At 40.7% G+C, this 26,037-nt stretch overlaps 3 protein-coding genes across 8 annotated transcripts in view; 2 read left to right on the forward strand and 1 right to left on the reverse strand.

The window, feature by feature from the left end:
* Positions 1 to 3,878, forward strand: part of Gspt1 (G1 to S phase transition 1) — a 54,289-nt gene extending 50,411 nt beyond the window's left edge. For 5 of the 6 annotated variants that reach the window (XM_004644226.3, XM_023704387.1, XM_004644225.3 and 2 more), the window contains 2 exons: positions 1,234 to 3,300; positions 3,412 to 3,878. In XM_004644226.3, coding sequence (XP_004644283.1) covers positions 1,234 to 1,286 — 53 coding nt within the window. In that variant the 3' untranslated portion in view covers positions 1,287 to 3,300; positions 3,412 to 3,878. Of the gene's footprint in view, positions 1 to 1,233; positions 3,301 to 3,411 lie in introns of those variants that run through there. The other variant, XM_004644224.3, reaches the window with a different exon arrangement.
* A 13,660-nt stretch (positions 3,879 to 17,538) lies between these two features.
* Positions 17,539 to 23,142, reverse strand: LOC101581880 (60S ribosomal protein L11-like). The gene is made up of 4 exons (XM_004644227.2): positions 22,917 to 23,142; positions 22,757 to 22,820; positions 18,168 to 18,282; positions 17,539 to 17,992 (listed from the first exon to the last, which is right to left on the reverse strand). Exons 3-4 carry the CDS (start codon positions 18,248 to 18,250, stop codon positions 17,539 to 17,541), a joined length of 537 nt encoding a protein of 178 aa, XP_004644284.1. The 5' UTR covers positions 18,251 to 18,282; positions 22,757 to 22,820; positions 22,917 to 23,142.
* A 116-nt stretch (positions 23,143 to 23,258) lies between these two features.
* The window catches only part of Rsl1d1 (ribosomal L1 domain containing 1), a 12,984-nt gene continuing 10,205 nt past the window's right edge, over positions 23,259 to 26,037 (forward strand). Inside the window, exons 1-2 of the mRNA XM_012517589.2 lie at positions 23,259 to 23,413; positions 24,070 to 24,209. Coding sequence (XP_012373043.1) covers positions 23,321 to 23,413; positions 24,070 to 24,209 — 233 coding nt within the window. The 5' untranslated portion in view covers positions 23,259 to 23,320. The remainder of the gene's footprint in view (positions 23,414 to 24,069; positions 24,210 to 26,037) is intronic.

Consider the following 26,037-nt stretch of genomic DNA (forward strand, 5'->3'; position numbering starts at 1 on the left):
TTTTTTTGGTGGAACTGGGGATTGAACTCCGGCCCTTGTGCTTGCCAGGGAAGTGCTTATTCTACTCAGCCATCTCCCCAGCCCCAAAGGGATTCTTTTTGTTTTGTTTTGTTTTGTTTTGTTTTTTTGGCGGAATCAGGGATTGAACTCAGATCCTTGCATTTGCCAGTCAACCGCTTATCCTACTGAGCTATCTCCCTGGCCCAACATTGACCTTTTTAAATGTATAATTTATGTCTAGAGAATTGTACAATCATCATCTTGTTCTCATTTTACATTTAGGATATCCAAAAAGAAACCTTAGGTCTCTTGTCCCCCTTTATTACTATCTCAGTCCTAGACAACCATTAATTTACTTTTATCTATTTTAAACTTTTTCGGGGAATGATCTATAAATAAAATCATAAATGGCCTGGCCAGACAGCTCAGCAGATTAAAGCACCTGCTTAGGCAGTTTCAGGGACCTGAAGTTCGATTCCCTGCATGCTGTGCCGGTTCCAGCCCCCAGGGTGTGCTGAGATGACAACTGAGACAGCGTGGTGGCACTCACCTATAGTTCCAGTGCTTGGGAGGCTGAAAACAGGAGGATCACTATGAGTCCGATCTGTATAGTAAGACCCTGTAGACTCTATACTAAATACATTTTTATTTTTATTTTTATTTATTTTTTCTAAATACATTTTTATTTTTTTTTATTTTATTTATGTGTGTGTGTGTGTGTGTGTGTGTGTGGCCAGCTCAGCCCACCAGGGTGCGGGGCTGGCTGGCATGTGGTGCTGGAGGATTGAACCGTGGTCCCTGTGCTTTGCTAAGCTTGTTCTAAGTAGGTGCTTTAGACCACTGAGCCATCTCACCAGCCCCTAAATACAATTTTAAAAAAAAGATTTTTGTCTAGTTTATTTAGTACATTTGAGATTCCACCACATTGTTGCATGTATTGTAACTCATTTCTTTTTATTGAATAGTATTCCATTGTGTGGATATGCCACATTTTATTCAACCGAGAATAAGCTTTTGATACAGAAAATAGCTCTTCCTGCCTACTCCTTCTCCCAAATAAAACCTACTTAAGATTACCTAATCTAAAAAAAAAAACACCTAACCAGAAATCCTAATTTTGATGATAAAGCCAATTAGTAGTTTACATAACAGTTCATGGTTAAGATAATATTCTTTGTGACTTGCTGTTAAAACTACTGAAAGTTTGTTTTGTTCATTTTGTTTCATCTTTAGGTAAGACCATTGCAATTGGAAAAGTTCTGAAACTGGTTCCAGAGAAAGACTAAGCATTTCTCTCAATGACCCTGCACAATACTGTGAGGAAAATTGACTGCAAAAGCCTACTTCATACCACCTTCTCTTATTTTCTGCCCATTTATAAACCTCTCCCCATATTTTGCAAAAGAAAAAACTCATAGCAAAAGTCCACATTAGGTCAGCTTTCTCATATTGAGAGCTCTGCTATGCCACTGTTGAGTTTTTCCGAAGATGACCCCCCGTCCCCACACTGCTTCCTTGGACAGATTTGGCAATAGCTTCATAAGTGATGTGGACATAATTGCATACAATAATGAAAACCTATAGAAAATTTGTTTTTCATTTTCCCCTTAGGCATAGTCTTTTTTCCCAGGCAGATCATTCTGAGTGTGCGAGTGTGTGTGCACATGTTACAGACAACTACCATGTTAATAAAATATTCAATTTGAAACCTTTTTTGGTATTTGAATTGCTTTTGAATAATGTTTTTTACCTGGATGTAACATTGTTGCATTAGCTTTTTAACTTTCCCAAGTAATTGAATACATTTTATTACTTGGGCTTTTCTAAACTCTTTCCCTACTCACTACTTTCAATGAGGCATTTACAATGTTCAAGTTTGTACTAGAGGAAAGAAATAGTTTGACCTCTTCTTTTGATGGTTAATGCATACACAGTTAAATACCTTTGTGCAACTGTGACACTGCTTTACTAACTAGGTCTTTTCAGTTATTTTCTTCCAATTTATATTTGAATATGATTTGTTAAGTACAGTAGACTGATAAAAGAACAAAACGAAACAAGTATACTCTTTTTGTAAGGAAAGCTTAATGAAATTGTAACCTTATGGAAAATTCCATTAACTGGTTTTAAATCAGTGGAATTTACAATAAAGCAAGCATGTTGAGAACTGGCAAAAATGCCTCTTGCTTATAAGAGCTGCATGTATCTAGTATGGAAACTATACACGTGCCAGTTAAATTATAAATTTAAAGGTTGGAAGATTCTTGCTAGTTAAAGCCAATCGTAGTCCAGCAATTCAGTGAACACACATGTAGGATCAGCAGAATCTGCCCAAACTAAATTAATAGTGATCAATAGAATCAAGCACAGTGTAAGTTTTATCTCAATTATTTGAAATTGAATTTTCTTTATTAAGTATAAAGCTGAAATTTGCTAACCATGATTTGGATGAACTACAGAGCAGCAATGTGATGGTTCTTAAGAGTGAAGGCAACTTTCTACTACAACCATGGTGACTGAAGTTTTTTTTGTGAGAATAAGTGGAAAATGGAAGACATTTCTGGGGTTATCAGAAGCCTCCATGTTGAGTGAGTGTTGCTGTATGTCGTTAAATGTGGCCTCTTTTGCATTGTGACTTATCTCTAAATGACATACTTTGTAATTGTATGTTTGATAACATGACCTCTGTAACCTTTTTCCTCAGAAAACAAAAGCCTAGTTACTATTTCCAGTCACAAGATAACAAATCTGACAGTGTCTTAACTGTGGAATTCCCATTCATGAAGTGAATGAGCCTACATCTTATGAACAGGGCAAAGTTACTTCCTGCAGCTTCATAGAACTATATTTATTGCTATTAAATTGCATGAAATTTAAATTTTATTCAAATTTTTCTGGGCTTTTATTTTTCTGGGAAATACAGGAGCTTTAGTCCGAATGTAACCTTTTTATACTTCCATGTTGATGAGTAATACTAGCAATTGCTTGGATTTTAATGAACCTTTAAAAGTTCACAAGTCACTGAAATTATTTCCAAAGATAATTTTGCTTTCTAAATTGAACACATTAAAAAAGTTATGTGTGCTGTTAAAACACACCTAGAATATTAAAAGACTTAAAATATTTTGCCAAGATTTGGTAAAATAACTTGGACAGCAGCTGTGACGGGCCTCCCTCTGCCAAGAAAGATAAAAGTACAAATGTAATTTTTAAAAAACTCATTGGACTTGTAACATATTTGCAGTATTTACATTTTATGGATAATGAAATTCTTCACAAAGTATTCCCCATTTAAAATTGGTCTATTTCAGGGGCCAGGAAGATGCCTCAGTAGAACAAGCGCTTGCCTGGCAAACACAAGGGCCTGAGTTCAATCCCCGGTTCCGCAAAATAAATAAATAAATAAAATAGGTCTATTTCAAACTTGTGGTTACACTAGGTAGTCATTTGAAATTCAAGGGGATAAATACCTGAAATGAACTTGCAGTGTGTACAGATGTTTGTTAGATCTTTAAAGAGCAATATAAATTCCTACTCTTTCATTCTGTCTTCTATAAGTGCAAACTGTTCATGTGGCTGACAATGCAAAAATAGGGCAGTTGGTTGCATATTTAGCATATTATAGACCTAAACATTGTTTCTGTATTTAACATAGATATATTATAACCATGATTTTATTTGCATCTTTTTATATTAATGATCTTTATACAACTTTCATGCTAGATTATTTAATTATAATATTTTAAATTAATGAACTGAATTTTAAGATGTCATTGGAATAAACAGCTAAGCAATTGCCATTTTAAACTCTTATTTGTTACTGTGGAAGAAGGGAAAATATATTTGTTTATAATTTGCAAAAAATTTATCCAGTGAAAATCTTTGTAAAATTCATTTTAGGGCTGGATAGTTAAAGATTAAGAAGAAATAATAGTGAAAATCTTTGTAAAATTAAACCAAGAGATGAACTGAGTGTATATTGTCATGGAATTAACTGACAAATAGTAAAAAGTATTCTTGAATAATTAAACCCATGTATATTGTTTTGAATTTAAAATCTTGAAATATGTCATAACTGAATGTAATAATTTAGTAAACTGTAAAAGTACAGGTTAGTAACTGTAATGAGGTGATTCATACTTGTGTGCTAGTTATGAGAACTATAAGAACTGCTTTTGTATGCAACTTTGAAAATGAATTGAAGAATTACTGGAATCCTTTCAGTTGAACCACTGCAAATATTTTGGATCATACTTGCAACCAGATGCAGTTTTGCAACCTATGAGAGAGTTGAATCTGGGCAAAAACTGTTCCCATGGTGAACTTTTGGGAGGAAAACAAAACAAAACAGCTAATCTGCCCTGGCAATCTTCAGGAACACTAGTAATTACTCTGATCTTGGATGACTATTTACACGTGACAGCACTCTAGCACCTTTCATTTTTGGCATGGACTTGCTCATGGACTGCTGCTTCATGGATGATAGCTTCATTGCTTTGGGTAGAGACTTAAGGTAGTCAAGGGACAACTGCACAGTATTTATTTACAGCTCTCAACACCAGGCAACTTTCAACCTTTAAACCCTTTGTGAAATCTCTGGTTACAGCACTATAGCTCTGATTTTAGAATGATTAAATGTTATATTCAGTGTTGGCCTACCTTATTAGAATAAACTGCAATTAATCCTCTCACAGACATACGTAAGGTAGATAGATAGCAGTCAGCTGAATTTGGAGGATTATCCGTCTCCAAATGCTGCCTTTATTTCCTCCAACTAAGTTTTCAGTGATTCTAGCAGATGCTATCTAATATATTCATGATCTTTCCTCAGAGATCTTGCCATGGTAGCAACCTGTTAAATAAGTGTAATTATGTATGCACAACTAAAAAGACTTACTAGGTTTAAATTTAGCAGTTTGTAACATTAGATTTCATAGTGAGTGGAAATAAGAAGTGGTGTTTTTTTTTTTGTTTTTTTTTTCAGTAGGAATTCAGTCAATTCCATTTGAACCAATTTATTGCCAGATTTCAGATAGGATAGATTTGGTTCATCTTTGATCATTTTGGGTCTAGGATATTCTTGATTTTCAGTATCCTAGAACTTACTGAGTCTTCCCTTTAATAAGTATACTGTACTTCTCACATACCTCTAATCCTTTGCTTCCTTGAAACAGTAATATGCTAGCTGAATTGTTTACAAAGGATTATTACAAGGGCCTGGAGGTGTAGGAGTAGAGATAAAACCTTTTATGTTTCTCTAGTGTAAGAAAAGCAAATAGGCACTAGGTCTGATTAGGCAGAAAACACAAAGATTTCTTAAAGCAAACCCTGAAACAATAATTGTCTTTTCTGCCTTGTCACACATGCCACTGTGCCCTTTAAAAATTTAACATGAAAAATTCAGGTTTGTGGACAGCACAGGTGAATGACATTTTGTGCTTCCTGAGGCTTCCCTCTGCCAGGCACATTAGCTTAGTGCTTCAGATGTCAGCCCAAGTCCTTGCTACCTCCTTTCCTGCTTCCCGGGGAAGAGTGTTTGTGCTGGAGCTGGAGCTCTGGCGCTCCTCAGGTGATTGTCCTCGCCTCCATTTCCTCCACATGCATTAGGTGAAACAGGCCTGAGCCTGTAAGGTCTGCATTTTAGGGACTCAAAAATACTGGGCTCTCCAAAATGGATACGATTGCTTAATTTCTTTTGTTTTAAAGGATGCATGGACATTTTTCAGGCCAGGGTTTAATGACTAGTCTTAATCAGATAGCCAGTTAATACCTAGATCTCACTTTAAAAAAAAAAATGAGGATTAAAGGGAACTTACTAGGTTTGTTGCGTCTTTAAAACCTAATTTCCAAAGCATGGAAGAATACTCTAGGTAGGAAAGAAACCTTTTTCTTATGATTTGTAGCTACCTACTGTGCCTGACTTGGTGCCTGTGTGAGGATTAAGCCCTTAGTCTGCTCTTGCAATTGTTCAAATTACTGAAGTTAAACAAAATCTCGCTTTTATAATAAAAATTGTCATCTTCCCTTTTGACCGGTGTGTCTGTTTGTTCATAACTGCATGTATTGTAACATACTGTATTTTTTCTGCATATTCTCTTATTTTTACCTCAAGTATTGGAGCCATATATCAGAATTGCTGAAAGGCTGTCAAGGAATTTATAAATACATGCAACCTCGGGCCAGAGAGATGGCTCAGTAGAATAAGCGCTTCCCTGAGTTCAATCCCCAGTTCCAGAAAAAACCCAAAAACCCAGACTATATGGCAACCTCATAAAATGAAAACAGTAACACTATAAAAGATGGGTCATAGAAGGTGCTTAAATATCACAATATGTAGCTTATATGAAAAATTTGGGGAGAACAATGGTCATTCTGTTAGAACCACGAATCTACAGATTCAAGACTTCTAATAAAAATGAGGAGACCTAACAGTACTTGCCCCTTCTTGTGCAAGGGCAAGAAACTAATGATAAACAGAGGTAGTATCCACAGAGGCTAACTGGATGGCAACAATGCTGTATGTGCTCTGCATGTTCATCTCTTTTTTTCAGAACTGGGGATTGAACTCAGGCCCTTGCGCTTGCCAGCCAGGTGCTTATTCTACTGAGCCATCTCCCTGGCCCTTGCATGTTCTTCTTTTATATAAGACAGAAGTAGTTCTGGCTTTTAACTTCTTAAAGCCCCTAAAGTTTGGGTAACTAGTCTCTAGTATAGGGTTTGACATCAAACCAGTCTTACCTTAGAACTAGTTTGCAGTATGTGTAGGGCTGGGGAGATGGCTCAGTGGAATAAGCACTTCCCTGGCAAGTGCAAGGGTTCAATCCCTGGTTCCCCCCCACAAAAAACAAAACAGAACAAAAAACTAGCTTACAGTAATCAAACATTTGAATTATAAAAATTCTGAATAAAGGCTTTTGTGACATTTCCTAGTACTAAGCATACTTTTCTACTCTTAAATGACGAGGCTTCCAGTAATGTCAACTAAATATTTTACATGCTTTACTGAACAACTTCTTGTAATATTTTTGGGCACTAGTTACCAGCACTATACAGCAGTAAGTAAAAGACTAATGGAGAGGCTTGCACTTATGGCATGTGGAAATAATTTCTGACCCAGGCATTTTTCACCAGGACATCTTAAGGCAGAAAGAGCATCACCTGGGATACTGCCAAGTGTAGTGGCATATACCTGGAATCAGCACTTTTAAAGAGGCTGAGACAGGAGGATGCCAAATTTGAGCCTAGCCTGGGCTACTTAGCCAACATAGTAGGACCTTACAGAATTATAAAAGGGTTGAGGATGGAGCTCAGTATGAAGACCCTGGCACAATCCCCACTACAACTACCACTTCCCACAAAAGAGGAATATTGTAGCTTTGTAGTTAATGATTATCTCCCAGCCTAGAATAAAAGATAACCAAAATCTAATAAAGACAAACTTTAGGCAAAAGACCCAGAAAGAAAAAAAAAAAAATCGTGTTTTTTTTTCATGTGAAAACAGGTCCTGGACAGAGTTAGGGTTAGCTTCTATTTGAGAGGGACAGAAAGGGGGCCCGAGTGCATGGTCCTCAACAAACAACTTTTTTGTCTGCTTTCATTAAACTGACAATTTTATGATTCTGGAGGTGGTGAAAAAAAAAGTTCCCTTCTACTCCAATCTCAAATGCTTTTTATGCTGTTTCTAAGTGATACTATCAATTTTAACACTGGATTGTCCTTAAGACATTTTCATGTTGCCTGGGCAAGGCTGCAAGACTAACCTTATTTGTACTTTTAGGGCTAAATCCTCCCCCCCCATTTTTATTTTTATTTTTTGAGGGGCAGTAATTTCTTTGTATTATGTGCACAAGTAATTTTTTTCCTTGGAAATTGTTTCATTGATTCTATGATCTAACAATACTTCACTATGTCTAAAACTTTCCTAAAAGATACACTTTGAACTTCATAGCTTTCACCTAATTATATACTGGTGCTGTGTAAAAGAACAGTAATACACATTGTCAGCTATTTATCTCCAGTGATGAAAGAGACCAATGGGGAGAGTAACCTTTTTTATATATATATCTAGAAAATAAGTCAGGCGTGGTGATACACACCTGTAATATCTGCACTTGGGGGTTGAGGCAGGAAGATTTGATGACAGCTTGGGATACAGAGCAACCTAAAACCAGTACAACTTACCAAGACCCTGTCTCAATTATTTCTACATAATCTAACTGTTCTCCAGGACCTCTGCCTCAAGTTTATTTTTCTTTATATCACAATCTAGTATCTATTTCAGTCAGCCATTTCTTCCTTGAGTGAACACAACTGCACTGGCTCCTGCCTAGCCTCAAAAAGTTTGATTTATCAGTCCACTGAATAATGATTACATATTTCATCAAAGGAAAGGAAAGCTAACCAATCGGTTATGTGTGCGCCAGGAGTGCATACAGCATTCTCTTGGGGAACTAGCTTTATTTTACAAATGAAATTAAGGCCTGGCTAACCTGTCCATAGCTGAACAACTAGTAAGTCACAGTCAGGATTTCAGACTCAGATCTTTCTGATTAAGAAAACTGTGTACTTCTATCTTTCTAAAAAGTCACATTCGGTATTTTCTGTACTTAAGCAGTATTATTTCACCTCCCTATATTTAAACAATTTTAATTCCATTCTGTCTGTTAATACTATGTAGCAGATTTCAGTACAGGAAATGTGCTGAGTATCAAGGATACTAACCAAAAATTTTTAAATTGTTTCTTAAATAATTCAGATATAACATTTCGTTGGTCATTTCATTTGTTGTTTGTTAATTGCCATCTGTAACTACTGTTACTTGGCAGGACTAAGAAAGATTTTTAGTAGTTTCCAAGAGGTATATTGTTGGTTCTAGCAAGTGATTATTTTCAAGTAACTGGTATAAAATTTCTTCAGCTCTGCCACATAGCAATGTTCAAAGAGCCCTGGCAGACAGCTGTTAATAAAATTATATAGTCCTACTTTGCACATAGTTAATGATATTTTGTTAAGGGAGAACACTGTCAACTACTAAGGCTAAATACAAGTTCACAGATAGATACTGCAGTACTTTCAGACAGAAACAACTTGATATTGAAACCTGAATACTAAACTGCTGAATTTACAATCTCTTACTTAAAATTTGTTTACTATAGAAGAAATGATTGTAAAAGTTGACAGCTGCTCAATTAGAAATATTCACTCTTGGATATTTCCATATTATTTTTTAAAAGTAACTCATAAAACTGATTTGAGATGAGTTAATCCTTAATTCAGTCTCTTATGACTACTTAGGCTATTATTTTACAAATATTAAGTTTATTAGAATGGCTATCATACAGAAATAGTAGCAAATATTGGTGAAACTGCAGTTGGAAATAGATACCCCCTTCTACATTGTTCATGGGAATATAAAGTGGTACAACCATTATGGAAATCAGTATGGAGTACTCAAGAAAACTAAAAAAAAAAAAAGTAAAATGAGAAGTTCCGTTCAAACCTGTTATTTCTCTTCCAGGTATCTTTCTAGAGGCCTCATGGTACAATGATACATCCACACCCATGTTTATAGCAGCATACCCATTATAGTTAAATCTTACAATCAGCCTATATGTTGGTCAACAGATGCATGGATGAAGAAAAAAATGTTGGGGCTGGGGAGATGGCTCAGTATTATAAGTGCTTCCCTGGCAAGCGCAAGGACCTGAATTCAATCCCCAGTTTTGCAAAAAAAAAAAAAGAAAAAGAAAAAGAAACGTAGCATTTATACATAATGGAAACCATTCTGCCACAAAGAATAAACATGAGCATTTGTAGGAAATGGATGTACCTTGAAACCAGATTTTTTTTTTTTTTTAAACCCGTGGAATAAAATCAGTGACACAAGCTTAAATACCACATGGTTTCTCTTATACAAGCCAAATAAAAGATAAATAATAAGAAATAGCGATCTTTTGTAAAAGTGAAGGAGACCAGGGCCATGGAGATCGCTTGGCAGTCCAAGCGCCTACCTAGGCAAGCACAAGGACCCCCAGGTTAGATCTCTGGTGCCACATGTGGTGCTGGCCCAATCCCCAGGGAGCTCAGTCAGCCACCAAGATGGGGTGTGGTGGTGCACGCCTTTAATCACAGTGCTGAGGAGGCTGAAAATAGGATCACTACCAGTTGGAGCTGCATAGTGAGACCATATACCAAATACTTAAAAAAAAAAAAAAAAAAAAAAAAGACCAAAAGATGCAGAGAGGAAAGGAATTGAAAAGGGGAGGATATAAGAAAATTTAATATGTACATGTATCAATAGTACATGCACTACAAACATGTACCAATTAAAATTATTTTTTTTAGGGGCAGGGGAGATGGCCCAGTAGAATAAGTGCTTGCCTGGCAAGAGCAAGGGCCTGAGTTCAAACCCCAGTTCCACAAAAAGAAAAAGAAAAAATTTTAAAACTGCCAAATTGCCAACTGGAATAAAATATTCATGTAAGACAATTTGTATAAAGAAATGTTTTTTTGTGAAGAAGTATAGGAAAATAACCAATAAAAAGTTCCTCACATTATTAGACATCCAGAAAATTCAAATTTATTTATTTTTTTTAAAAAACATTTATTTATTTATTTATTTTGTGTGTGCGTGTGTGGTCAGCTCAGCCCAACGGGACGGGGCTGGCTGGCATGTGGTGCTGGGGGATCGAACCGCGGTCCCTGTGCTTTGCTAAGCTTGTTCCAAGTAGGTGCTTTAGACCACTGAGCCATCTCGCCAGCCCCTGGAAAATTTAAATTTTTTTTTAAAAATTATTTATTTATTTATGTGTGTATGTGTGTGGCCAGCTCAGCCCACCAGGGGGCGGGATTGGCTGGCATGTGGTGCTGGGGGATTGAACCGCGGTCCCTGTGCTTTGCTAAGCTTGTTCTAAGTAGGTGCTTTAGACCACTGAGCCATCTCACCAGCCCGAAAATTTAAATTTAATCCACAATTTTTATTTATTTTTTTTGGTGGAACCAGAGATTGAACTCAGGCCCTTGCGCTTGCCAGGCAAGTGCTTATTGTACTGAGCCATCTCCCTGGCCCTATTTAATCCACTATTAAACAGCACTGTAATGACTATAATGAGAATTACTGGCGAGGTATGGAACAACTGAAAATCATATACTGTTGGTAAGGTTGGTTGTAGTCTTTTTTTGTTGTTGTTGTTGGCAACATCCAATGTATCATAATCAGCCAATCGAACATATGCCTTCTCTTCATCAGGCCTGATTAGGGTATTGACCTTGGCAACATCGATGCCAAAGAGCTGCTTCACACCTTGTTTGTTTTGTTGCTTATTGGCTTGGACATCCACAATGAACATGAGTGTTGTCCTCAATCTTCTTCATGGCTGACTCTGTGGTCAGGGGGAACTTGATGATGGCATAGAAATCAAGCTTGTTTCCCCTGGGGGTGCTCTTCTGAGGGTATTTGGGCTGCCTCTGGAGTTGCAGTGTCTTGGGACAGCAGAAGGTGAGCAATGTTCCTATCTTCTTTTTGTGGCCATGGATGCCTTTCAGCATGGCCTTCTTGGCCTTCAAAGCTTTTGCTTTGGTCAGCTTTGGGAGGGGCAGGGGCTTCCTTCTTTGCCTTTGGCGCCATCTTGGTAAAAAGGCTGTAAAGTAGTCTTTAGAAAAATGTTTAGTCATTCCTTTTTTTGTGTGTGCCAGAAATTGAACTCAGGGCCTACGCTTGCTAAGCAGGCACTGTGCCACTGAGCTGCATTCTTGGATCTAGTCATTTCTTCTTTTCTTTTTGGTGGAACCAGGGGTTGAGCTCAGGCCCTTATGCTTGCCAGAGAAGTGATTATTCTACTGAGCCACCTCCCCAGCTCTTTTTTTTTTTTTTTTTTTTTTTTTTTCATTTTAATGAGAAAAAAAAGATAAAATAGCTGTGAAACAGTTTCAAAACAGGTTAGTAGGACAGTAACAGTACATTGCATATTGTTGTCTCCGTGTTATTCAGAGGACAAAATGCAGACATATCTTGTCTAAACAATATTAATACAAACCTTCCTTCTCAATGAACTAAGAGAAAGTAGCTATATACCTATCCTATCTTCTGTATACATATGCTAGTCATTTCTTATTATCTACCAATTCCATTCATTTATCTAATATGAATGAAAATTACTCGAAACCAAGAAAACCCAAGTATCTATCAACTAGTGAATGGATAAATATTATGATATACATATCCATATACTGGAAAACTACTCAAATACCCAGAACATGGATAAAAATATTTAAGAATGAAACATTTCTCTCAGATTGCTACAGTCAAATCTAATGAAAAGAACATGGGTTTGTTTTTCAAATTAATTCATTTAAAAAGAGCAACTGTGTAGGGCATGGTAACACATGCCTGTAATTCCAGCACTCTGGAAGGTCACAGCAGGAGGACTGAAAGTATAGCTCAACTTGGGCAACTCAGTGACACAGCATGTACCTGTCTCAAAATAAATACTTTTACAAGGATTGAGCTGGGCATGGTGGCACATGGCTCTCATCCCAGCACCTAGGAGGCTGAGGCAGGTGGATCACTGACTTTGAGGTCAGCCTGGGCTACACAGCGCTTTCAAGAGCAGCCTGGACTACATAGTGAACCTTATCTCAAAAAATAAATAAAAAGGCCTGAAGGTGTAATCAGGGGTAAAGCATTTGCCAAGCATGTGAGGCCCCAGGTTCCATTCCCAGTTCCACAAGTCAATAAATGGAGAGAAGGGAGGACAGTGTGATACCATAGTCTCTCAATTTTAGTGTATGTGCTGCCAAAGTGAGCACTACTGTTTCTCAAAAAGAGTACATGTGAAGCAGCAGAAAGGCATCTACCAAGGAGAACGGGAGGAAGAAAGTGCATAAAGCCCTAAGAGGGCAGGAAAAGATTCAATGATTTTTTATTTATTTTTTTTTTGGCGGAACCGGGGATTGAACTCAGACCCTTGTGCTTGCCAGGGAAGCGCTTATTCCACTGAGCCATCTCCCCGGCCCAATTCACTGATTCTTTCAACATTCATTATTTGCTTACTCTGTGGCAGGCAGACCCTATGTGATCACTGACCTCCTTCCCAAGGTGACCCCTATAAGTCATACCCTCATTCCCCAGCCACAATTTACTTGGTTTGTGGATGGAAGTTACACACACACACACACACACACACACACACACACACACCCCTGAGGGCTCTAGAGCAGGATATGCAATAGTCTCACTACATACCACTATTGAGGTCGGGCCCCTACCTCCAGGAACATCTTCCCAAAAGGTTGAGCTAACAGCTCTGACACATGCCCTCACCCTAGTGATGGGAGCCACTACTAACTTATATACTGATTCAAAATATGCTTCTCACATTACTCACCAACATAAAGCCATATGGGTGAAAAGAGGGTTCCTTAGTATCAGAGGATCCTCCGTTGTCAATGTGGGCCTCATACCCAAACTTCTCAAGGCCACCTCCTTACCTGCCCAGGCTGCCATTCTACACTGCAGAAGTCATCAGAGGGGCACAGACAACATAACCAAGGGAAACAACTCTGCAGACCAACAAGCCAAAGAAGCTGCCCTTCTCTCTTGGTCACCTCTCATGATGCTCACTACAGCCCCACACACTCCAACAAACCCGACATACTCCCACTCACAAAGGGAGACTCTCTCCAAACTAGGGGCCACCCCAGGACCACAGGGATGGCTTCTTCTGGAGGGCAAATGTTGCCTGCTAGACACTCAAGCTACACAGTTCCTTACAGATCTACACAACTCCCTATACCTTGGATAGCGCCCTCTCAGTTGTCTTCTGCATTGTCATTTATTACAAGAGATTGACCAAGCCCTACAAGATATCACAAACCATTGCACCACCAAGTCAATCCCCAAGGACTCCGGCCTCTGGTCTCCTTTAAACTCCATCAGTTTAGGGGATCTCTCCCAGGCCAAAAATGGCAGATAGATTTCACTCATATGCCTTGCCACAAAAAATTCAGATATAACCTCTCTAGCAGATACCTTCACAGGGTGGGTTGAAGCCTTTCCCACAAAAGGAGAAACAGCTGACATAGTATATTCTATCCTACTAAACCAGCTCAGCACACCAGTGGGTGGGGCTGGCTGGCATGTGGTGCTGGGGGATTGAACCGCGGTCCCTGTGCTTTGCTAAGCTTGTTCTAAGTAGGTGCTTTAGACCACTGAGCCATCTCACCAGCCCTGGACTTGTCTTTATTTCTAAAGTCACTCAACAAATATCTCATACCCTAAATGTAAGATGGATACTTCATACTCCTTAATGCCCTCAATCCTCAGGAAAAGTAGAAAAGGCCAACTACCTGATCAAACCCAACTAACCAAACTCTCCATAGAAACCCATCAGTCCTGGCCAGATCTACTACCCTCTGCCCTTGCCCGACTCTGTGCTGCCCTCAGACAACTCTGTGTTTAGTTCTTTAGAACTTATGTATGTTAGACCCCTGCTTCTACCTACCCTACCTCTAGACCCAACTCCCAATCCGCTTGCCAACTACTTGCCACTGCTCTCATTAACTTGACATCTCAGACAATATGCTGACCAATGCCTCCCTAAACCTGATAATGGCTCAGCTTGGAGACCAAATCTTCATAAAGTCATCCCACCGTCCAATGAGCCTCACTGGTCTGACCTACACACCATTATCCTGAGCACGCCAACTGCTGCAAAGCTTCTGGGAAGTCAAGCCTGGGTCCATCTGTCCAGTCTCAAAAGAGTCCCACCACCAACTGATCAACAAACAGATAAGCAAACCTGGTAGTGCCAATCTCTCTCCCTTACAAAACTTCTCCTCAAATGACCCCACACATTAGCTCCAATCCCAGAATGAGGGTCATATTCTTCCTGACTATCCATCTCTTTTTCATCCTTGTTCAATACTCCACCAACAACTTCAACAATTATATTGGAAATGTGTCATCTACACTGGGTCCACACTCCCCCACAGGGAAGTTACTGATGGCCCTTGTCAATGGCAATTGGCCCTTAACTTTTCCCACTGCCTTTCCTCCCACTGCCCTTCTGTGTCCCTGATCTTTGATGCCTGTAACCTCCATCCTTTTCCTTGTGGCTCACAAGACTGGCACCAGACATACAGCCACAAACCAAAATACCTTTGCATTCACAATGCACCCACTTCTCAGTGCAGGGATAATTGCCTGAACTGGAGTAACATCTTAGTACACTCCTTATCTTAGTTACTTTTTTATGCGTTGCTGGGACAAATACCTGACATTCAACATGAAGGAAGGAAAGGTTTATTTTATTTAGCTCAGTTTAAGGAGGTTTCAGTTCATACTCCGCTGGCTAAAAGGCACACAACAGCAGTTCATGGAGGCAGAGAACAATGAAGAGAAGAGGAGGAGCAGCAGCTGTGGCATCCATCAAATCAAGCCTCTCTCTTCCTTCTATGCTGACTGCGAAGACATACATAGCTCCTCCGAAGGCTGGGTCTTCTCCAAGGAAGCAGGGCAGGGCGGCCAGGGCTGGAACCCTTCCTCAATTCCTTCATATACACTTTTTGTGCTGAGTCACTCTGGGGTGGCCCATGGCCCTAAGGTTCAAACAATCGCACCCCAGTGTAGGCCCAACAGTGCCCCAGATTGGGCCCTGCTTCACTGCAGGGCTGGGTCCCCACTCCCAGAGCTGCCTGAGCCAATTCAGCCAAGTTGACACAATGTATCAACTACCACACTCCTCAAATGGCAAAGTACAAACTTTTCATCCCCTCTCAAGTACCATGAGCCTCATACCACAGCAACTACATTAACCTCAACACCCATAACCCACAATCAGACATATGGGACCATAGGGTCACCTTCACCATTTGGATTGACTCTATTAGACAAGACCCATTTCAGTTCCTCCATATTCATAAGACGCCTTACATGGTCCCTGATATTGATGATGCCTCCCTACAAAAAACAGCCACTAACCTCACCTGGATGGCCCTCACAGCACTCAAACTTCTCTCCCACACTCCTGCTAATCTGAGTCTTGACTATGCTCATCTATATGTCAACCAGACATAATAGCCATTTCAACCAACACAACCTGCTCAAGCTCTTGTCCATTTACTCAGAGATCCCTAGCCCTAAATATTACCCTCATGTCCCTCACTACCTCATATAACTTTCCCTGCTCTACAGGATGCTCTGTGAACTTTCCATGTAACTCTCTCCTCCCCCGCCTCCCCCCTTGTAAAAACTTCACACAACTCTTCCTATGTGGCTCCTCTGTCTACCCCTGCCTTCTGCTAGGTCTCCAATTCTAATAGTTCCTAACCTCGCTGTCTATACAGAAGAAGAATTTGCCGATAATTATTTCTCGGCCAACCTCCCTACAATATCACATAAAACAAAATGAGCAATCCACGTGGGATTTCTCATGGGTTCAGCCCTGATGGGAACCACCTTAGCAAGAGCTGCTGCAGTAGAAACATCCCTGGGGTTATATTCACAGCTGGCCAACAGACTGTGGGAGAATTTAAACATACAGCCAGAATTAAAGCGCCTGCAAGCAGGCTCAGGGGCCGGGGTTCTATCCCCAGTCTGCCATGCTGGCCCCACCCCTGGGGCCCGATGAGATGGCAACTGAGATTGGGTATGGTGGCGCATGCCTGTAATCCCAGCTCTTGGGAAACTGTGAATAGGCAGATCACTACAAGTCTGATCTAGCACAGAGACCCTGAACACCCTATGGATCCTTCCCTAAAATATAAATAAATAAATAAATAAATAAATAAACAAACAAACATACAGCCAACACCATGGATGTCATATACAAAGAAGTACAACAACTCACCTAGCTGGTACTACAGAACAGGCGAGCCCTTGAATTGATGACTGCAGAAAAAGTTTGAACTTGCCTCTTTTTAAAGGAAGAGTGTTGCTATTATGTTAACCAATCTGTATTATATACCAAAAGACCCAAGAATTAAAAGGTAAGAGCGCGACAATACCAATAATGGGCTCCCCAGGATGGGGGTTACACAACCTATCAGGGACCATACTCACGTGGCTTTCCCCCTCCTGGGCCACTAGGGGGACTCATTATGCTTCTTGTAGCTCCTTGCTTAATAACCCTAGTCCACAATGTGATAACTAAATTCACACCCCAAATTTTAACCAAATGCTTCTTTCAGATTACTCCTACCAGGCCTTACTCCAACATAACCCCTCCAATGACGACAACTCCTCACCCTGATTTCCAGACTCACCGCCCCACGACACCCCCGTTCAACAGGAAGTAGCTAGATGATTACTTCACCCTTTTTCTATCAAAGACAGTCTGGGACTCAGTTTCCAGGGGACCTTGCCCCATACATTCCCTCCCTCGGTTTCCTAGGTAACCTATGCTAGATCCAATCCAAACCCTGCCCCACATTGTACTTTGGTCTTGGCTCACTTCCCCTTGGCCCATGTTGTTCTCAACTCAACCCTTTTTTTTTCTTCACTGAAAACATTTTATTGGCCTTCTAACCAGAAACAGGAATTTATTTGCCAAGAAGGATGATTCCATCATACTTCTGCTGGAACCAGCACATGGCCTCCTCTTTGCTGATTCTGTGTGTGGCCCCAATGCAGCCTGTCCTGCGTTTCTTGTCTGCGATGCTGAAACCTGGCCTACCCTGCACCACATAGAAATCCAGGCCATAGATACCAATGCTTGGGTCATATTTGATGCCCAGATCGATATGTTCCTGGATTCCAAAACCAAAGTTTCCAGTATCGGAGAAGTTATTTTTCCTTAATTTATACTCTACCTTTAGGCCTTTCTCCAGGATTTCTTCTGCTTTCGCCCCTCGGACTGTGCAGTGGACAGCGATCTTCTCATTTCTTCTGATGCCAAAACACCTGACAGTGTATCTAGCTTTAGAAAACACAGGAGTCTGGCCCGTGAGCTGCTCCAATACCTTGGCCGCCCATGTCAATCTGTCTCCACTCTCCCTGATGCAAATTTTTTTTTTAAATTTTATTTATTTATTTTGTGTGTGTGACCAGCTCAGCACACCAGGGGGCGGGGCCGGCTGGCATATGGTGCTGGAGGATTGAACCGCGGTCCCTGTGCTTTGCTAAGCTTGTTCTAAGTAGGTGCTTTAGACCACTGAGCCATCTCACCAACCCCCTGATGCAAATTTTAAGGCAGAGTTTGCGAATTTGAAGTTCCTGCATGGGGTTCTCCTTCTCACCTTGATCCTGCACCATGGTAGAGAACCGGAAGAGTCAACTCAACCCTTCTGACATAAACAGAATTAAGAAGGAAGATAAATGATGACCACCTGAGATCTGGCTGTTCCAGCCAGCAATCACACTCTCTGAAACCCGCAATCTGGCTATTACCTGGCTGTTCTAGTCCACGATTACCCTCCCTGAAAGATTCTATAAAGTCTCCTGCCCCCCTTTGTCCAATGCTGTCTTGGTCCGGGAGGCAGCCCCTGCACGCGCTTCCAATAAACCTGTTTCACTTGTATCAGTGTGTCTGGTCCGGTACTGTGTGGGTACTGTCCAGTACTGTGGGTTCAGCCATCCAGGTTTGACCTTTCAGTAGAAATCACATACACTGGGTAACTATGGATAAAGATGAAATGACTATCCTAAAAAGGGTCAATTTATGGGCAAACCAAAAATGCTAACAAGTAATTCAATAAGTGCTACACCCTCAGTCCTTTCTTTATTTTGAAGTTGCCCAGGCAGGACCTGAAATTGCAATCCTCCTGCCCTGGTCTCCTAAAGTGCTGGAATTAAAGGCATGTGCCACTGCTTGGCTTATACAGTTTTACTCTTGCTCTGTATTTCTTTTTGCAGTTTTACTTATTTCTGTCTCTTTAACCATCCCCATTTTAAAATCATTTGAAATCATCCCCAAGATGATTTCTAAATTTCTTTAGTTCTGGAATACTGTCTTCCACATTCCAAAAGCAACTAGATATACCACTGAAACTTTAAACCCCAACTATTGAAAAACATTTATCTCTGTCTTCAAATCTGTTGCTCCTCCTTTATTTCCAAGTTGTGTCATCCCACTACCCATTTGCACAGTTGTTCAGGCTTCAGAATTTAAAGCTAATACATCTCTATCCCTGTACATCATGTTTTAGTCAAGTCTCATAAATACTTTGTCCGGGGCCACGGGTTCAATTCCTGATCTGCCATGCTGGCCCTGCCCCTGGGAGGTGCTGAGATGGCAATTGAGACTGGGCGTGGTGGCATGTTCCTGCAATCCCAGCACTTGGGAGGACCACTACAAGTCCAATCTGTGTGGTGAGACCCTGTGTTAAATACATAAAAACAAACAAATAAAAACAAAAAACTTTGTTGGGATTGCTATCACTAGTATCAGTTCTGAATACCTAGAAAATCATGATAGTTTCCTACATTCCCCTCTGTAACCCATCTCAGGCAATTCTAATACATTATTTCTTTCCTTCCCCCCCATTATTTATTTCCTAAAGAAGTACTAATATTGTACATGGCTTAAACGCTAAAGATACTTCAGGTGATGGCAGGTCATGAGGTACCTGGGATCATACTCAGGACTTTGCATTTGCCAGGTAGGTTCTTAGATCACCGAACTATCTCCCCAGCCCCTCTATTAATTTACTATTAATGGGGTCAGGGATATGGCTCAGTGGTACAAATACCTGCCTGGCAAGTGCAAGGTCCCAAGTTTGATCCCGGTCCCCCCCCTCCGCTAAGACCCCCCCCCAAAAAAAAAACTATTAATGGATAATAAATTACCCTTGTTTAACAGTTTAAAACAACATTCATTATCTCATAGTTTTTATGGGTCAGAAATCTGGAAGCAGCATAGCTGGGTGATTCTGGCTCAGGATCTCTTAGGAGTGTGCAGTCATGTCAAGGGTCAACTGGGAGAGGATCTTCTTCCAAGCCTACTCAAATGGCTGCCTGAAAGCTGCCTGAGCATCCTCACAACATGGCATCTAGCTTCCCTCTCTCCATGGCTGCCTCCCAAGCGCTAAGTAGGGAATGAGGCAGACAGAGAAAAGACTAGACTGGAAACCACAGTTTAATTTCAGAAAAGACATCCTATCACCTCATACTACATTTGATAGAAGCAAGTTACTAAATCTAGCTGGTTAATAATAAGTGCTGGAGGTTCATTCTCTCCTATGCTTTAGGAGAGAATGAACCTCCAGCACTTGAAGTAAGTACCAATGGATTTGGGAACAGGATACTCTTCAATGTTGTAATTAGATTCCTAAAGCACAATTCATCCCTATCTATTTTCCCTTCTCTATCAAACAGTTCAAAACCCTGAATCTTAAGCCAGTGTAGTGGCACCTACCTGTAATCTCAGCACTCAAGAAACTGCTTTGAATCTGAGGCTAGGCTGGACTACATAGTGAGTTTAAGGCTGAACTGCATAACAAGAGTTTGTCTCAAAAATAAAAACAAAAACAGCTGCCATCACCATAAAGTCTGTACTTTTACAATTTCTCTAGCCACCAGCACCACCACCATAGCATCTGTACCTTTAAAATTTCTCCAAAATAGGGGGCTAGGGAAATGGCATAGTAGAATAAGCACTTGTCTGGCAAGCGCAAGGGCCTGAGTTAAAACCCCAGTTCTGAAAAGAAAAAAAAAAAAAAAAAAAAAACAAAAAAAAAAAAAACCAAATTATCCAAAATAAATCTAAACTATCAACTTTATAATTAATATCTTAACCTACTTTGCCAGCTTCACTTTATATTCTTTCCCTTTGTGCATCCCTCCTCCAGCCACTTGTTTCCAAACACACCCATGGTCTTTCATCTGAATTGATGGCATTTCCTTGGCACAGAAGTTTGATTTTCTTGAATCCAAGGTACAGAATATCTGGCAGCTCAAATGCTCTTTTCAGAATACCACAAGATGTTGATACATAAACTCCAGTGGAAGAATTCCTAACACTGTGCTAAAACTAACTTCATCTTATATGGATTCTAGAACAGACATGTGGAAATAGGTGCTAACCATTTAAAAATCATTTCTTCTACAAGTTGATTAAAAACAAGGTGGTTTAATAGAGATTAGCAACAGAACATCCTTTCGTGGGAGGAGCACTTTAACTGACATTAAATGTCATCACCCATTCAACCTCTCAAAACTTCATATAGCTAGTGGAAAACTACTGGAACCATCCTGAACGGCTACCAGAAAGCTACCTAAACAAACTGTAACGTAGCTACATGGTGGGCGCTATTTGGCTATTAAAATAGATGAATTGCCAGTTAAACAGAAGACCCAATGCTATTATGGGCTACTGGACTCTTTTAGAATATTTTGCTGAGGGCTGGAGAGATGGCTCAGTGGTCTAAAGCACCTACTTAGAACAAGCTTAGCAAAAGCATCAGGGACCGCGGTTCAATCCCCCAGCACCACATGCCAGCCAGCCCCGCCCCCTGGTGGGCTGAGCTGGCCACACACACACACCACACACTCTCTCTCTCTCTCTCTCTCTCTCTCTCTTTCTCTCTCTCTCTCATAAATAAAAATAAAAATAGAATATTTTGCTGAGTTTACACACCTATAATATTCAATAACGGAACTTAGAAAAAATGGGGTATACAGATGAATGTCCATTTTGTATCTGTGTATTCAAAGTGGTTGGGATAGATATATAGTTACATTCTGTTAATGAATAGAATGATTTGTTCTAATGATGTTTGTAAATAGGATCACAAGTCCGCATCTTGTACAGCCATTAACCACTGAGAAGAATATATGCAGTGTATTATTTGTTGAAAAATAAAAATAAAAAATAAATAAATAAATAAAGTAATTTAGTCCCTAAATTTTCCTCTCAGATTAAGAGTATTTATGTAGTTTTAACACTATTAAATCAATGTGTATTAATGAGGTACTATGTAGAAAATATGTTATTAAGCAGCCTGAAAAGACCCAATGTTAGAAAGATACACTTTTTCATCTTAAAGAGATTTTGAATAGTCTAATGTAAGATACATTAATTTGTAAAATAATACACATTTTAAAATAAAACAACTCCCCCAAAATGCAAAAAAATAAAATAAAATAGATGAATTGGTGTTTCCTGTACTGATTTGGAACAACCTTCAAAATACCCTATACTGCCGGGAATGGTGGAGCACATCTGTAAGGCAGGGGGCTGAGGCAGGAGGATTGCTGCGAGTTCAAGGCCACCTTAGGCTTACAAAGTGAGTTTGAGGCCAGCCTGAACTGCACAGCAAGACCCAAATCTCAATACAGGCCCCTCCACAAAGAAAAAACTCCACATATTACGGAGAAAATATGAGGTGCAGAACAATGGGTATATCAGGCTATTGTTTGTGAGGAGAAAAAAAAATCTTCCATCCATAAAGAGAAAAGAGAAGTCTGTCCTAAATAAAGCTAGAATATTTCTGAAGAGTTTCAGGAGATACCGTGACACGTTGGCTACCTCTGGGGAGACGCATGGGGCGGGAGGGACTCGCTCTACCGTATTCCTTTTTTTTTTTTTTTTTATTTTTTATTTATTTATTTATGTGTGTGTGTGTGTGTGTGTGTGGCCAGCTCAGGCCACCAGTGGGCGGGGCTGGCTGGCATGTGGTGCTGGGGGATTGAATCGCAGTCCCTTTGTTTTTGCTAAACTTGTTCTAAGTAGGTGCTTTAGACCACTGAGCCATCTCACCAGCCCCTCTACCGTATTCCATATCTGTCTGTGATCCAGCCTCCACAACTACCGGTACTTACCGCCAGCCTCTCCTGGAGACCAGAAGCTCCCAGGGTCCGTCCCGATTTGTTTCATTTTGGGAGCCTCACGCCGGCTAACGCTGCACCTGCTGCTTCAGTTCCATATTTCAGGGAATCCCCACCAGCCGGGAGGAGGCTTCACCTAACGTCACTTCACTACAGGAGCGTGGCCGAGTCAGGACGCTGCACTTGCGTGAGCGCCGCAGAGCGGATCACACTGGGCTGCCAGTCAGGGTTATTCTTCCACGTCGTGGCGCTTTCTCGATTTCCTTTGCGTAAGATCCACGAGGGTCGACAGATCCCACGCCTCAGGCAACAACACGGAAGCTGAAGGGAGGAAGCAGTGCTGCTTCAGCAAAGAGGCTCTGATTGAAGCAAGTACTTCAGCGACCATTGAGACACACCGCGCGCGCAACGCCGGGAACTCAAACTGCGCGCCCTCCCGGAAATGACGCACAGAGCCCGGATCCCGCCCCCTGACTTCCGGTTCCGGACCGCACTTTCGGGTGCGCGCAGGAAGCCAGCTCCGGAGTGGCGTGTTGGTTTGCACGAGGTGAGGGAGAGATGGATGACCCGTCCTCCTCCCAGGAGTCGGGTTTGCCCGCCACCTTGACTCCCGCAGAGCGGCCTTCACCAGCGCAGCTTGACAAAGAGCAGGTGAGTGCCCCAGAGGAATTAGGTTTCGAAGCAGGATGGCTGTGACCCTTGCAAGGCCTCGAGGTTGCGAGTGGAGGCCGGGAAGTATCATAGCGGGCTCGGTGTGCCAGTGCACGGTCCCGGAGCCCAGCGAGGGTCTCTTGGTGGCCATGCACGTCATAGCCCGCCTGGTTTTTTTGCACGATGAACACCTACTTCTCTTGAGACCTGCAGCCTGGCCCATTTAAATTGGATTACGACTATAGCTTTGCAAGAGTTTATCAGTTCTTTAAAATGGGCTCTTTTTTCCTTGTCCAGGATCGGATCGCAGGAGGTAATCTGTGTGAGCTCCTGTAGCCCGCAGCCTGGCACGTAGTACTCTGTAAATACTACTTGTTATTTTGTGCTTTCCCTGCGATAACTGCCTTGTTCATTTGAGCTTGGGAGAAACTGTTTTCGTCTGGCTCAGGCTTGAGAAAAGGCTCCTTTCTGTAGGCAAGTGCATTTTGGGTGAATTATGAATTTTCCAAGTATAAATTGCGGCACCGTAAGAAGTAGGTAGTAGAGGTTGTGTATTAGAGACGGGGGGGGGGAGTGTGTGTGTGTGTGTGTGTGTGTGTGTGTGTGTGGTGTTAAATTATTTTGTGAAAATTAACTTGTGTCTCTATACTTTGCAGGTTAGAAAGGCAGTGGAAGCTTTGTTGACACATTCTAAGTCCAGGAAGAACAAAAACGGATTACTTTTGAATGAGAATGAAAATTTATTTTTAATGGTGGTACTATGGAAAATTCCAGGAAAAGAACTGAGGGTCAGATTGTAAGTTCTGGTTTTCTATTTTTGCGTTTTATGTATTTATTCCTTCGTGCCTTTAACAATTACGCTTTAGTTTAGAATGAAAACTTTGCAAAATGAAGTAAAGATTAAGATGAAAGAAAAGAACTAGTGTTAAAAGAACTATAGCAATTTAGATGTGCTAAAATTTTCCAGAAATTCCACTTTTCTGGAGAGAAGCGTCTTTTGGTTTAAAACCTAGTGTTTGACAGGTTAAAGGTGGAACATGTTAATCCTGTCAAACTACAATGGGCACCAAACTTACTCTTTAAAGAGATTATTTAAAACCTCGCTTTGAACTCCTTTCCATAGAAAAAAATTCCTGTACTCTTACTGCTAGGAGCCTTAGATTCTCTTTTGATAGAGTTGGCAAATTTAGCAAATAAAAAAATTTCTCAGTATAAATAAAGTCTAGACATTATTCAGGACCTGCTTAAACTAAAAGACAGGGGAACTGGATATGTGGCACACACCTATAATCCAGAGGATTGCAGATTTGAGACCAGCATGAGTAACTTAATTGTTGCAGAAAACTAATATCAAATCAAGAGTTTGTATTGAGAAGTTAAGAGGCTGGGGAACCCAGAGGTTCAAATGATGCACCCAGAGTCAGATTTGAGTTCAGTTTAAATACGGGAAGTGGGAAGTATGAAGCTGATAGGTTATTGTATAATTGGTTACGTGGAATATGTATTATGTCATACATTGTCAGGCAGGTTTGTATAGGAACATTTTGAGAGGGAGGAAGTCTGAGAAGAGTAGGTGAAGTTGAAAATGACCCTGACTGGGCCAGTCATTCCCAAACATGTGTCCTTGAAGTCCTTGAACTTGAAGCAAGCCAGAATCACTGCATGTTTTTAAAACATAAGCCAGACACAATCGGTTTGATCAACACTTTATAAAGTGGGAACGTCAGGAGCCTAGGCAGTCAAGGCCAGATGAATGCAGTAAGCTAGCTATGTGACAAGTAGTAAGACCTTGGGGTCACAGCCCTCTTGGTTTATAACTTTGCTCTAATATGCCTATGAGCTTGTTATTCTATAAATGTGTCCTTAGATCCTCCCACTGTTTTTATTATTATTATTATTATTTTTAATTTTATTTATTTATATATGTGTGTGTGTGTGTGTGTGCGCGCGCGCGCGCGGCCAGCTCAGCCCACCAGGGGGCGGGGCTGGCTGGCATGTGGTGCTGGGGGATTGAACCGTGGTCCCTGTGGTTTGCTAAGCTTGTTCTAAATAGGTGCTTTAGACCACTGAGCCATCTCACCAGCCCCTGTTTTTATTATTAAGAATCTTCAGTTTCTTCTCCTAGGTGAAGTGACTTCTAAAAGGAGTTGGTGATGCATAGCTTTAAAGTGTTTAGTCAGGAAGCGTGTCCATGAGAGAAAACCTGAAGACCCCACCAAGAAGAGTCTCTTATAGATTTGAAGCCCTGTGTTTGAGGTGTTTCCATTAGGTGATGGGAGGTTTTTTTTCTGATTTGTTAGCATAGTAACAGTATTTTTTCCTCTACGAAGAGGCAGGTACCTCCATATTGGGCTGTTAAGTGAGCTAATAAGGCTCTTCGATTGTGGAGGATAACTGCAGTTAATGAGTCTGTCTGATCCTTCAGTGTGTCTATTGAGGTCTGTATGTCAGCAAAATCTCCAGTAATCTGAGCATTTAATTGTTGATTTCTAATTTGCTATAATAGGCCTATAAATGTGCCCTCACATAATGATGCAGGGAGATCATGTTTCAGAACTTATTTATTTTAAGTTCCTGTGCTTGTGTGGCAGGTGTGCCAGTGCACGGTCCCGGAGCCCAGCGAG

Source organism: Octodon degus, unplaced genomic scaffold (assembly GCF_000260255.1).
Source record: "Octodon degus isolate 3935 unplaced genomic scaffold, OctDeg1.0 scaffold00195, whole genome shotgun sequence".
In the NCBI taxonomy this organism is placed as follows: domain Eukaryota; kingdom Metazoa; phylum Chordata; class Mammalia; order Rodentia; family Octodontidae; genus Octodon; species Octodon degus.